This window comes from Uranotaenia lowii, chromosome 2 (assembly GCF_029784155.1).
Source record: "Uranotaenia lowii strain MFRU-FL chromosome 2, ASM2978415v1, whole genome shotgun sequence".
Taxonomy (NCBI): Eukaryota; Metazoa; Arthropoda; class Insecta; order Diptera; family Culicidae; genus Uranotaenia; species Uranotaenia lowii.
In genome coordinates this window covers 5,338,187-5,352,325 of record NC_073692.1, presented here as the reverse complement: position 1 = coordinate 5,352,325, position 14,139 = coordinate 5,338,187, and the positions used below count along the sequence as shown (strand labels likewise).

The 14,139-nt window shown below is 39.7% G+C and overlaps 1 protein-coding gene across 1 annotated transcript; it reads right to left on the bottom strand.

Moving 5' to 3' along the window:
* Positions 1–8,519: 8,519 nt before the first annotated feature.
* LOC129748509 (brachyurin-like) lies at positions 8,520–9,551 on the bottom strand. Its single transcript, XM_055743158.1, has one exon. The coding sequence runs from the start codon at positions 9,531–9,533 to the stop codon at positions 8,610–8,612; it is 924 nt and encodes a 307-aa protein (XP_055599133.1). The 5' UTR covers positions 9,534–9,551; the 3' UTR covers positions 8,520–8,609.
* Between the last annotated feature and the right edge of the window lie 4,588 nt (positions 9,552–14,139).

Genomic DNA, 14,139 nt, shown 5'->3' with positions numbered 1-14,139 from the left:
CACGAACGAGGAGAGTTCTGCGTAAAGTGGTTCTTAGAATACGTTAAACGTAACGGTTATTCAAGAAGTGAATTTAAACCAGAAAACCAAATTAATTGCTGACATTGCTTCAGAAAAGGATCAGGTGAGATATATAAAAATTAAGTGGAAAAAAAGAACCGAGGGTCTAAACCTTATGATCCCTCAGGACCCGTGATTATCGTCTAGGCTGAGTTGGAAAAGCTATTCCCGAAAGGGGGACCGGCCGAGATATTTTAGCTCGGTTTCCGGGCAGCATCAATGATCCACGCCACGCTCATCCTGTGATCCGTCGCCACGAATCGCATAACATCGCCAGAACACCTTACCCGCCACAAATTCACCATTTTGTGAATGGTATCCGCCACGTGCAGCCCAAGGCAAACAATATTCACCAACAGCAGATCCCGCCAGTTTTTGGACCCGGAAGTCACCCTGCATGCTCTCGATACGTCCGAATCGCCGAAACTACAGAAACAGGTACCTGAAAAAAATAACACTTAAACACACAAAACACTGACATGCATTGACAGACTTGTAAGGTTAGGAAATAAAACTTGAAAATGTAATTCAGCTTTGTCTAATCAATTTAAAAAGGAACTCCGATTTGCTTATTAAGTCCAAGAGCCGACCTTGAGACCTCCGTTGCCGCACGCTCGAGCTCAGCCAATCAAAAGAAGGCCTTGTGTGCCCACCCTCCACTGAGTCTCCAGAGGAACGACCAGGGACTCGAGGGCTTAGGCGGGATCCCTTCTGGATCTGGCAGTAACAGAGGACAGCTTGGAATGAGCGAACAGCTTAGAGTATTGGTGGTTACTTCATGCTTTTCGAGGGTACATCTTGAAATTCCTAAATAGAAAATGAGTCAATAGTATAGTTTTGATATATTACACAAATATACAACGTGGAGAGGATTAAAGAAAGAGAGCGAATTGAGTTTTGAATATACTTATTTCAACCGGTTTGTAGAAAAAATAATAATGAAAATTGATCTAAAGACCGATGTCGATTAAAGCGAACCAATGGACTGCTTCGCCACATTGACGATAGTTGGTCTCCGTTCACTAATTAATTTCAGACCATATCAAGTTTGCAGGAGAAAACGTCAAACATGCAATTGAAACTCAGTAAAAAAAATAAAAATAAAATAACCCAAATTTGATTAGGCTTTCATAACCGTGTAGCGGATTTTGTGCTTCCTTGTTTGCTTGTTTACTTTTATCGTGCAATATTTGTTTGGTTGGAAACTTGTAAAACGTAATCGAGTAAACCAGTACGTATTTCAAGCGTTTAAAAATAAAAACAACACACTTGGTATTTCTCGTGTTCAATTGATGGTAAGGAATTAAACAATAAAAGAACAAATTTTATTTTAGCTATCAAAAATGGATGCCCCTGGGAAATACGTCCGCGCCCCTCTTCCGGAAACCCGTTTGATTTTGAAGCCAAGAACACCGGGAAAATACAGTGAGCGAAATAAGAATAGCACCACTATGTGTTTTGTTTGTTAAAATATGAATGATTGAAAATTACGAAAATTTTCTTCCACAGATTGTTCTGAATTGCTTAACGGATAAATCAAGCATAAGTTTACTTTTTTTGGATGTAGCAATTGGCGTTGAGGACCAATAATGTAAAAAAGGGGTGCGAAATAAAAATAGAACCACTTGAGTTTTTCAAACAAAAACAAGATTATTTTCAAAAATTTACTGTGTAAAAGAGAATAATAATGCTTCTACGAGTTATTTGAATAGATAACTGTATTTTAGGAGTTTTCCAGAATTCCAAAGGATTTCAAAGGTTTTAAAATGGGGGTTTTAAGAGATGCTCCTCTAGCGTTAAGGAATTAAATATTTGAGCTGTAATTCTTTATCAAATTACTAACTTTCTTCATTAAAATGACGTGAAATGATGAAACAATCATTCGGGATTATTTTCTAATCAGAAAAATAGATTGGAATTCAAAAACTTTGATTTTGATCAGTAAACCACACTTTTTTCCAGATTCAAGTCGTAGATGGCAGCACTATCTTGCAGTTAACACCAAATTTTATCTCAATATTGATTTTCCAGGTTTATTTAGGCCCATATTCATCATTTTGAGGTATTTTCCCATTACAGTTTTGTGGAAGTTAACGCTGCAGAAAGCTTTTCCGGATTTGCAAAAGAATCACCAGCACAAAAATGTACAACCGTCAAAATTCCTGCACATCTCAACTTCCAATTCAATTGCAAGTCATACCAATAATACTGCTAGCCGTCTGGTCCATCAAGCTGCATCCCAAAGTATAACTTTAGTCTGATAATCGGTCCAAAAAATTCACTTTTAGTGACCTTTATGCAATTCTATTTTTTTTGGATTTAGTGATCTCAGAATTTCCAAAGCGTTCACACGGTATATGTATTTATTTCTTGACCAAAATCGTCCAGCATTCCTTTATTAATCCCAGATATTCGAAAATGGGCATGAATTTGGTTTAATGGCAAGATAGTGCTGCCATCTATGACTTAAAACTAGAGAAATAGTGTTTGATTATTAAAAAACATTAGTATTTTTGAATTCCAACCTGCTTTTTGGATGCAAACTCAGCCTCAAATCTATGTTTCATCATTTTGCATCATACTTATGAATGTTAATGAAGAAATCAAGCAGTTTGATAAAGTTTTATAGCTCAAATATCTTATTCCTTAACGCTAGAGGAGCATCTCTCAAAACCCCCATTTTAAAACCTTTGAAATCCTTTGGAATTCTGGAAAACTCCTAAACTGCAGTTATCTATTCAAATAACTCGTAGAAGCATTATTATTCACTTTTACACAGTAAGTTTTAAAACTAATCTAGTTTTTGTTGGAAAAACTCAAGTGGTTCTATTTTTATTTCGCACCCCTTTTCCACATTTTTGGTCCTCAACGCCAATTGCTATGTCCAAAAAAAGTAAACTTATGCTTGATTTATCCGTAAAGCAATTCAGAACAATCTGTGGAAGAAAATTTTCGTAATTTTCAATCATTCATATTTTAACAAGCAAAACACATAGTGGTGCTATTCTTATTTCGCTCACTGTATGTCCGGGTCCAAACACCAGCAGAAACAAATGATACATTCGATCATTATTTTTCTGAGCCTGAAGATCGAACGGCAGAACTGGAAGCAAAAATTTTGGAACTGCAAGGCGTGATCGAGGAGATAAACACACGGAAATCCACTGAAATATTGTCTTCAAAAAAAGAAGTCTCGTCAAACGAAGGATCTATTCGCTGGGACATCATCAAACCTTTTCCGAAGAACGTACCAACTTCTAAGATGTGGGAGGCTTGGCGGCGCTTTATCGACGACTTCGAGATAGCCTCCTCTCTTGCCAATATCCACAGCCAGAAGCGTCGAATGGATGATGATTCATTGTGCTTTTGAAGCCACAGTCGAGGCCATCGATCTTCCAAAGCCAATCGTCATGGCAAAATTCCTAGTCGTACTCGAAGGAAAGCGCTCTTTGTTAGGTAGGAACACTGCTAGTGACATGAATCTTCTAAAGGTAGGTGCTCAAGTCAACACACTTGTGAAAGTTCAGACGTTTTCCCTAAAGTTCCTGGTGTGAAAATACGGTTTAGTGTGGACACATCAATCCCCCCCCGTCAAGAACGCGTACTTCAATATCCCAGCAGCGTACCGCGCTGAAGCCCGAAAACGACTCGAAATCATGGAAAAACGGGGAATAATAGAAAAGGTTACCACGGCACCTCGCTGGATTAGTGGGCTGTCCGCCGTCCCAAAAGGCAAAAATGATTTCCGTTTGGTGGTGAACATGCGAGCACCAAACAGAGCCATCAAACGGGAATATTTTCGCTTGCCTTTGATGAACGAAATAAGAGCTAAGCTGCATGGAGCCCGTTTCTTCACGAAGTTGGACCTGTCTGAGCATTTTACCATCTGGAATTGGACGAAGAATCAAGAGACCTCACAACGTTTTTAACGGAAAACGGGATGTACCGATATACAAGGTTAACGTTCGGGGTTAATTGCGCTCCAGAGGTGTTTCAACGGGAAATGTCTCGTACCCTGGAACGCATTAAGAACAAGATCGTGTACATTGACGACGTCCTTGTTTACGATGAAACCTTGGATAAGCTGCGGGTAACAGTAGCCCAGACTCTCGCCATTCTACGATCCAATAACCTAACACTTAACTTAGGAAAGTGCGAGTTTGATCGAACCCGGGTGAAATTTCTGGGCCATGAACTTAGTCAAGATGGATTTAACATTGAAGCTTCAAAAATAGGAGATATCCAAAAATTTAGATCGCCGACCACAGTATCGGAACTTCGAAGTTTCCTTGGGCTCGCAACTTTTGTTAGTCCACATATTAAAAATTTTGCGGATATTTCACGACCACTTTGGTCAGCGGTAACAGCACCGAATTGGACGTGGGACCTAGAACAAGAAAAAGCATTTAGGAAACTCAAGGACGAAATCATTCAATCAACAGTAGCTTTGGGTTATTTCTGCGAAACTGATATAACAATTCTCTATACGGATGCGTCTCCTTACGCCCTGGGCGCTGTACTGATCCAAGAGAACAAGGACGGTTTAGCACGAATCATCAGCTTCGCCTCAAAAGCTTTAACCGTAACTGAAAGAAAGTACTCGCAGAATCACAGAGAAGCTCTTAGCGCTGTATGGGCTGTAGAGCACTTCAGCTACTTTCTCTTCTTGGCAGAACTCGCGAAGGATCAAAAAGGGCATTGACGAGAGCTGATGGCTGTGCCCTACGTCTAAGCCCTTATGACTACGAAGTTGAATATATCCGGGGATCACAAAATATAGCAGACCCTTCTTCAAGACTTTATCGGGGAGATGACCCTGCTTTTAATGAAAAGTGCAGCCCATGGGAAATTTGCAGTGTGGATCAATATGCCAACGAATTTCTCACCGAGGATGAAATCAGGGATCATACACAAAAAGACGAAACCCTTTTGAAGGTATTTTCTCCTATAATAAAATTGAATTGGGAATTCGTTAACAAATTTGTCTATTAATTGATTTCAGGTCATTTCATCGTTACAGTCAAATTTGTGGCCAAAAACCTTACTCGGCTTTAAGGCAATTGCCAAAGATTTAATCTACAGAAACGGTATACTTTCAAAAAACGGATGTTCCGTTATTCCGCTACATCTTAGAACTAAGGCTCTTAGTATTGCCTATGAGGGGCACCCTCTACAAGCGAAATTAAAAAGTATCCTGCGGAGAAGGATCTGGTGGCCGAAAATGGCCAGGGATGCAGAAAAATGGGTCGAATCATGCTCCGTATGCGCGGTGAATGGTCGCCCGGAAAAATGTACTACGATGCAACGAGTTTTCGCGCCTAAGGCTGTTTGGGACACCATTGCCATCGATTTTAACGGGCCCTACGCGAAGGTGGAAAATATTTTAATCCTCGTAGTGATAGATCTAAGATCACGTTATGCTATCGCTAGACCAGTCAAATCGACAAGATTTGAGTTTACTGAGGCTATTTTAAATAGCATATTCGAAAATGAAGGGTTTCCGAGGGCTATAAAATCAGATAATGGTCCTCCTTTTAACGGTAGTGACTACGCTCGATTTTGTTCATCAAGAGGAATACAAACCATATTCTCAACACCGTTTTACCCTCAGCAGAATGGCCTTGTTGAGAGCTTTATGAAAGTAATCAATAAGGCCATGTCTGCGGCATTATCTGAGGGCTTAAGCTATCAAAAACAACTTCAAGCAGCTGTACAAGCTTCTAATTCCGCAGAGCACACTACAACTCGTGCTCGGGGTGTTCGAGCTTGTAAGGTCAAACCTGGAGATGAAGTGATCGTTGAGAGGTAAACTAAATATAAGGGCGAATCTAGATTTGACAAGCAACGCTTTAGGGTAACGACTGAAAGGAACGGTACCTTATTCCTGCAGGATTCGGATGGCCGCCAAATTGAAAGACACGTCTCTCAGACCAAAAAAGTACATCCTTGGAGATCCGCTGAACGGGGTTACCCTGATCACTTGGGAGAGTCCGGAAGTCCTGTTAGCGAGCTTAACCTTCACGCTCCTGTCGTAGATACTCAGCGTCCATCTCGAGAAAAAAGGGCTCCATGGTACCTTGATGAATACGCTCGACTGGTAGAGGAAAATTGATGTCCGTTTGCTTCAGGTATTGATTGAGGAATAAATTGGTCGAGCGTCAAATAAAACTCACAGCTTACTTAGAAAACCAAGCCCTTAGTCACCGACTACTGCTCTCATTTTTTTTGTCTCTCCATTTCATCACGCGAATAAAGTTTACGTATTTATCTATTAAATTTAATAAAGCTTTTATTTTCATTCTAACGTTGTTTTTTTCATGGGATAGGAAGAAAATGTGTGAATGGGTAATTACAAGTCAGCATGTACGGCGGCCCGCATCAGGCGGGCAGCCAGTCAGTCCAGTCTAACCGTGCAGCGCGAGGCATCCTCTCCGGGGAAACGCATTCGGTGTAGGATTCTGAATAGCTTCCCGAGCCCTGATCCGAGCGGGATAGAGATCCGGATTGCACAGAGTCCAAACAAAAAATTACTATTATTATTATTATTATTATTATTATTATTATTAATAATATTAGAGACACTTTACCATTTTCACGGTTTTCGTGTCTAAAATTACTGTTATTGATGTTTTAAGTTTGTATGTGTTTTAAGCCTTCTGTGCTAATTGGCATCTAAACAATAATATTGAAGATGTTGAGCTACGTTAAAACCATAGTGATCAAAGCTACCCCGAAACATGAAATCTGGTTTTGTAACAATCATTTATTTGTAGTCACTATTGTCAATTGCATGAATTTTTAGACTATTGAGAGAATGTAATTTGACAGATAACAATTCCGCACTCACTAACACCATCACATTCTTTATTTAAACTATCATGTGCTAAAAGTTGAAAAGGGACTATATGAAAAAAGGACCAACATCAGAGTTCAGTTACTTCAAATTATTTTTACCAAAAATCAACTTTCATACGCACCGTTGCCGTCTTTAACAAACTGCGCAGATTGCACCTATTTAGACCCCCGTGCAAATAATTTGCGCGCAGTAAAATCTGCTCGCAGACCTATACATAGACAATGACACATATCGATATTCTTTACATCTTTGGATAAAATTGAATTAAAAACAATTGCGACTGGTGTGTCAGTAAAAATTGTCAGTGAATCCATAATTTTTTGGCTAATTTTTCAGTAATTCAAAAAACGCCCGAATAATGTATGGTTTATTTGTTCCACTTACATTCTTGTACCCGAATGTACAGAATGCATTCTGTTTTCTGTTCGTTTCTTTTCATTTTTTGATCGGTCAATTTTCGTTATTGAACTCCTTGGTTTGCATTTCATAATAATTTTCGCCAAAACAATAACGATTATGCCATTTGGAAATGTGATTCGAAAATCAGAAGCGAGCAACGGTTGATTTGAAAAACTGACTCGGGTTGTCTATGTGTGCGTCAGTGCGAAAATATTTCTGCGTGGAAATTATTTGCACAGGAGTCTAAATAGGTGCAATTTCCGCAATAATGTCGTTTGAATATTTTTCTATCAATGATCATACTTAATACTCCTTACCTCAGTAAGTATTTAAAAAAAATTTAGTGTTACAAAGAAACAACCCCTTCCCAAATATTCGAAAATGAATTAAAAAAGTGATCAATGTTCCCCCAGTTTCAGTACTTGTATTTTTTTATCTTCTTGCTAGACCTTACCGAAGAAAACAAACCATTATTGGGTGACGACATTTATCTTTCTGTTAAAGATTAAAATTTTAAAACCTAATCAAAATCATTCCCTAACATTATGATGAGCATATTGAATAGTTTTTAGGTAATAAGTTGTAACAACAGTTGGTTACATATTGTGAAATATTGTAAAAGTTTTCTTTTCGTTCCATAAACATTGAAAAAAAAAACCCTTGAATACGTATGTCACATCATACCTCTAGAATAGATTTTCACATTTTCATAGCGTTGCAATTGAAGAGAACAGCATCCAACTATAAAACAGAACACAAACCAATACCGGAATCCAAAGAAGGTAGGGAAAATCAATAGAAGACAGCACCTAGCATCTAAACATCTACTCCGGCTCTTATTCTCAGGAGATGGGATGGGATGAGAAGAATTTTCCACCGCACAACATAGAAGGGGTGTGAATTGGTGGCACGTTTTCGGGAAACCCCAAAAATCTCCGCCATGAATACGAAATTTCGTCTGACACATTGTCTAGCCCGTTTCGTTTCGTTTGATGGAACTAATTACGAAACATGGGGTCGAGATTCAAGGATTCGTGTGGAATTCATTCATGATGACTCTGTCTCAGGTTAGACGTTCACTCTAATCAGATTTTTTTAAATGTGAAAAAAATGGCATTACTTATTTAAAAAAACTCACTATTCATGCATAGAAAAAGGAAATGTAAATTTTTTATTGCAAATGTGAATTTTCTTATTTCACCAGCCGTCTCTCTTTTTTTATTTAACAGTACCAAAAGCCAAAATCACAACAAAAAAGCGGCTTAATTGAATACAGCTTAGCCTCGAGTTCCTTTCAGTGATGGTGATCGTGATCGGTGTGGAGATCGATCCAGGCAGAAAAAATACTCACGCGAGCATAAACCGATGGCATTCCTGTAGCACATCCCGCAGCAGAACCAAACGAAACAATTCCTACCTGAACGGTGTCAGAAGGATGATCGTGATGCTCGTGATGATCTCGATCGCCAGCAACAGTCAATGGTCCACCGGAATCTCCACCGCATGCCGATCGCCCATTGACACAGCTCAAACAAATGTTCTGTGCCTGAATAAGGTCGGTGTTTCCACCCCAGCTGGCCAAACAATCGGCATTGGTCATTATAGGATTCGAGGTGTATCTCAGAACGCTGGATAAATCCTGACTCGTATCGGAGGTGCGACCAAATCCGGATACGGTTCCAGTAACCCCAGAAAAGGTGTTGGTATTATCATGTGTGTAGTGCACCGGTTGAATGCGTGGCGTATAAACAACATCACCGGCCAAGCGTATAACTGCAACGTCGTTCCGGATATTGGTAGACACGTACTCTTCATGGATGTGAATCCCATGATGCACAAAGCTGATCCTCTGTTGTTCCGCTTCAACTAGGTTCCGATTGTGAGCTCCCATTATGGCAATACCACCGCTGGCTCCATCGACACAGTGGGCTGCTGTCAGTACACAGTGGGTGTTCAGAAGACTTCCTCCGCAAAAACCAGTCCCCATTGGAAAATCACTCAGTACAATCACCTGATATGGGAACTGCCCTGGATGAGCTTCGACACCGTTTGTAATTCTGCGATCCACCTCAAGTCCACGCATCCATTGCCAGTCCGCCGGAATGCGCGCCCAGTAATGATCGAATTCTTCAATCGGGTTCACTCGAGACCAATCGATATCGAGAAACTTGGCAGAGACTCCTGCCGCAATCGCACACAAAACAACCAAAACTTTCATATTGATAGTCAGTTAGGGAAAGACCACAATTGATTGGTGAACCATTTTCCAGCGAACCCTTTTATATTCATCCCGCGCTTGGATTATCTATAACTAAGCTTTTTTTGGCAAAAATTTTCGCAACGCAACTGCAAAGGCCATTGTTCGAATTTTGCTTATCATCATTTAGGGTTACTGATAAGGATAAAAGCTATTTATGGTCTAAGGGCCTCATTCTAGTTTTGCAATCTACTAACTGGGTCCTACCTGAAAAAAAAAACCCTTCAACGTAAACAGTATCGTAAAATTTAATCGAATTGATTACCACGTGCCGACTGGATGACTGAGTTTTTCTAAAAAAAATAATCGAAGCATTTCTCAAAATGGAAAGGGATTTTTTTTTGCTGAATCCGATACAACCCTAGTGAAGAATATGGGAATATTGATGATCGGCTTAACTTTAAATGTATTCTCTGACTTTATGCTTTTCTGTATTCCCGTGACGAATATTGTGCTGAAGAATTAATCAAATGAAATTGGCCCTGGAATTTTGTTATCACAGATTTATTAATCAAACGTGAGAAATTTTATAAAATATTTAAAAAAAAAACTGTATTCTAAATATCTAAATTTCCAAAAAAAAACAAAGCAGATATGAATTTTAATGATCAGTTTTCAAAACTCGTTGTGTTAAGCTCATGAACAATGTTAGTAAAATTTAAAAAAAATACTTCAATCTTTCTTCAATGAGTGGTAAAACCAAAACAAAACTTTTAACTGCTCGGTTCTGGAATTCAACACAAAAAATAGATAATTTTACGTTTTGACGTCAATTTAAAACTCTTTTCCTTATTTTTCTATGCCAGGTGAGGATGGTGAATTTGAATAGAACCATTTTTAAAGTTGTTAGAGTGGTTTTAAAAACACTAATAATATACAGATTTTTCAACGTCACAGATAAGATACAGATACATATTTTCAGACCTTCATACAAATTTATACAGATTTTTCAAAAATGCTGTCGAACCTAAGCAAGAACTGGATGAGCGAGAAGTCTCTATAAGTGAAAGGAATCAGCAAATCTCAAGCTATTTACAGCACAAAATCTCATTAAGTGAGAATGTAAAACTTCTATAAGTGAGAATAATTTCCCTGGCTAGCAAATCAGAGTAAATTTTATTTTTGTACTGAAGTTTTGGTACCAATTTATACAGATTTTTCAAAATAGTCATTAAGAGTAATTTTCGAGAAATATCCATTGTTCCATAATGAAACTAACTCGAAAAAACTTCGAATTGTTGCATCTTTCTAACAAATCAGTGGATTTTGATCAAATACACACGCTTTTCTGTATCACATTAATGCATTTACATATATTTTCCTGACCTTTTCTGAACGAGAACCTGGATAATCATTCTTAACAAGAAATGAGCTGCTCGATAGGTACTCGAGTTAAGCAAAAAAAATTTAAAGGAACCCCCCCCCCCCCTCCCCCTTCTTTCCTTTCCTTCATCCCACTGGAAGGAGGCAGTAAATAGCAAGGTGTGTATATACATATTCAGGAGGTGTTACCGAATATCGAATTCCCGATTCAGCCATTTTGGCTATGTAGGCTATGCAACTATGCGGAACTCATGAAGTTTGTTTACCAACAAACCACCGAAAAGCTGAGCAAAACATAAACAAACTCATTGAGAGCCCCGCTCGCCTACTTACTGTGAAAGTCGGAGAACCTAGTGTATCAATAAACCTTGGTAAATAGTACCAAATATTCATAGAAACATTCCTCGTACTTAAATACCATCCCAAGCCAAATTTGGTTCCATTTCTCGAGTAATGTAAAATATTGTATGGGAGCACCCTCTCCACTTCAAATTTCCCCACTGGAAGAACAGAGGGTACTCAAACTATCATAGAGACATTTCTCGTAATACGTAATTTCGCGTAACGTAATCTGCGCATCCTATGCCAACCCATCTTTTTCCTCCGGAATGCGAAATAAAAACAAACTATCAGCAGCAGCAGCCTTGAAATCTGCACTTCCGCATTTTCCCACCGGAAGGTCAAATAAAAAAAAAATTCTGCTAAAAAAAATAAAAATATCTTGCTTATGTTAATAAGTTCAACTCTTTCACTGTAACATCATGCAGAGTATTCATTTAACACGTTGACGGACAGTTGCGTCTATAGCCGTCAAGTTCATACTGATTTATTGATGGATATATAGGCTGAGCCCGTCATCCTGTAAGACTAGCCACTAGTCAGTCGGCAGGCGTCCCAGAGATTCCCTAAACAATCCCTAGGGTCGGCAAGCTTACTGAATAAAATGCAAAATGCAGAGAATTTCCGGAGGAAGAAACAACTCCACCTTCTAGCTTAACACATTAATTTATTGGTTAACAATCCAAGCTTGGTTTTATTTGCCCACCACTTCACAATATAAAATATGGTTTTATCTGACCTGTTGCTGCTACCACCTGGATCCAATCCACGTTGCGGTTCAACCTCGGGTTCGAAGAGGTCGGAGCCTTGCACCGACGCGGTGATTTGTTGATGGCGTCCTCGGTGAAACGACTCTCGAGAGACGTAGCGATCGTACGGTGAGTTGTGTACCTGGCCCCACCTTGGGTGCTGAACCAGGCACGGAGTTGTTGTTGGCCTGATCCGAAGTTCGCCGGTGGGACTTCAACCCAAACCAGCGACGGATGCAATGCGGTAAGTCAACGGCTGATTCAAATCCGATGTCGGAAGATTTGAATCTCCAAGGCCGCCGAGGGGTTTATCGATGTGTAGCGGCAGATATAACCTCCAAACAGCGGCGTACTGACGGGTGTACCGGTGGATTCAAACCGAATTGACGACGAATCAGGGTTGGAATTCTATCCAAAAATAGCGGGGTCCTAAATTTAGGATCCAAGGATTAGTTATTGGGGTTTATCGGCGAGAGCAAAATGGCGGGTTGTACCTGATGTCCAAATATTTCGGCTTCTGGTATTGTAACACTTTATATTTGGTTCTGTGTTGTTTCGCCAGAGTTTGAATCCAAAATGCCGATGGACGTTATTCTCGGCAGGCTTTGAACCCCAGCCGGTCGTTGCTCTCGCCTCGCGCCTTTTCTTGCCTCGTCTAATTTGGTTGCTCGCCGTTTTGCCTCTTCGCTTCGCTCAGGTAGCTTACGGTCTCTGGTGGTGAGTAGTGGAACCGGAAGTGATGGCTGCGTACTTTTCGCCTTCTGGTTAATGGTCTCGCCTTCCAGAGGAATAGTTCAACCCCCAGAAATCCCACTGCATACGATAAACTACAATTTACACACAAAATCGCTGAGACCTCTTTCGAGAGACTAGCAACGCTTACAATCCCGATATATTAAAAATTATCTTATATATAGTTGCCTCCTTAAATATAACACATACTGGTTTTTCACTGTTTGAACACTGCAGTTTAAATCTATAATATTATTAATGCTGTTAACTTCTCTCATAAATCGGAATGCTGGCTCGTTGCGACTGTAATTTGTTCTTCGATTTTCAAGAGCGTAACGTCTACGTCGTCTAAGAGCCAAGTGTGTGAATGGATTAAACACGCACTTGGTCTTCCGCCACGAGCGTGTACGTCAGTCAGCGAGTCCGTCGGTCGACGAGCAGCGGGCCAGTCAAGCAGTGTGTGATTCCTCCGGCAGCTTGTGATCTGGTGGCTCACCGGTACTACTCCAAGCTTAGGAGCTCCGGACCGGTCTGCACATTTGGCGACCGTGGCAGGTATTTGTATCATCATGATCTTCAAAGATCGAAAATGTAAAAAAAAATAAGGAACCGAAAGGAGGAAAAACGCAACCTACGGCAACTTACACGATGAGAAAAAAGTACCCAACAAGTGTTAAAATTTAAATAGATTTACCCATTGGGTGCTAGTAAATGAGTAATTTTCAAATTGTGAGTAAAGTTTATTGGTGCGAGAAGCAAGGCTGGTCGATGAATCTTTGGTTTAAGTTTTAATACAAAATCGAAGGAAAACGTTGTGATATTAGGTATATCAAAACAGAGAATTGTTATGTTGCGTTGGAACTATTTTTAATTATCTTATCAAATTGAAAAATCAAGCGAGTTGAGAGGACAGCTTGGATAAGATTCTACTATGGAGCGAGTCGAGAGGACAGCTTCAAATTTGAAAAAGCGGGTCGAGAAGACAGCTAAGATATCTTATCAATTGCAATTCAAGCGAGTTGAGAGGACAGCTTGAGATAAGATTAAACTTTAAAGCGCGTGAGAGAACGGCTTAATTATCTTATCAATTGAAAATCAAGCGGGTTGAGAGGACAGCTTGGATAAGATTCTACTATGAAGCGAGTCGAGAGGACAGCTTCAAATATGGAAAAAAGCGGGTCGAGAGGACAGCTTAAATATCTTATCAATTGAGAATCAAGCGAGTTGAGAGGACAGCTTGAGATAAGATTTAACTATGAAGCGAATCGAAAGGACAGCTTGAAATATGGAAAAAAGCGGGTCGAGAGGACAGCTTAAATATCTTATCAATTGAGAATCAAGCGAGTTGAGAGGACAGCTTGAGATAAGATTTAACTATGAAGCGAGTCGAGAGGACAGCTTGAAATTCGAAAAATCGAGTCAAG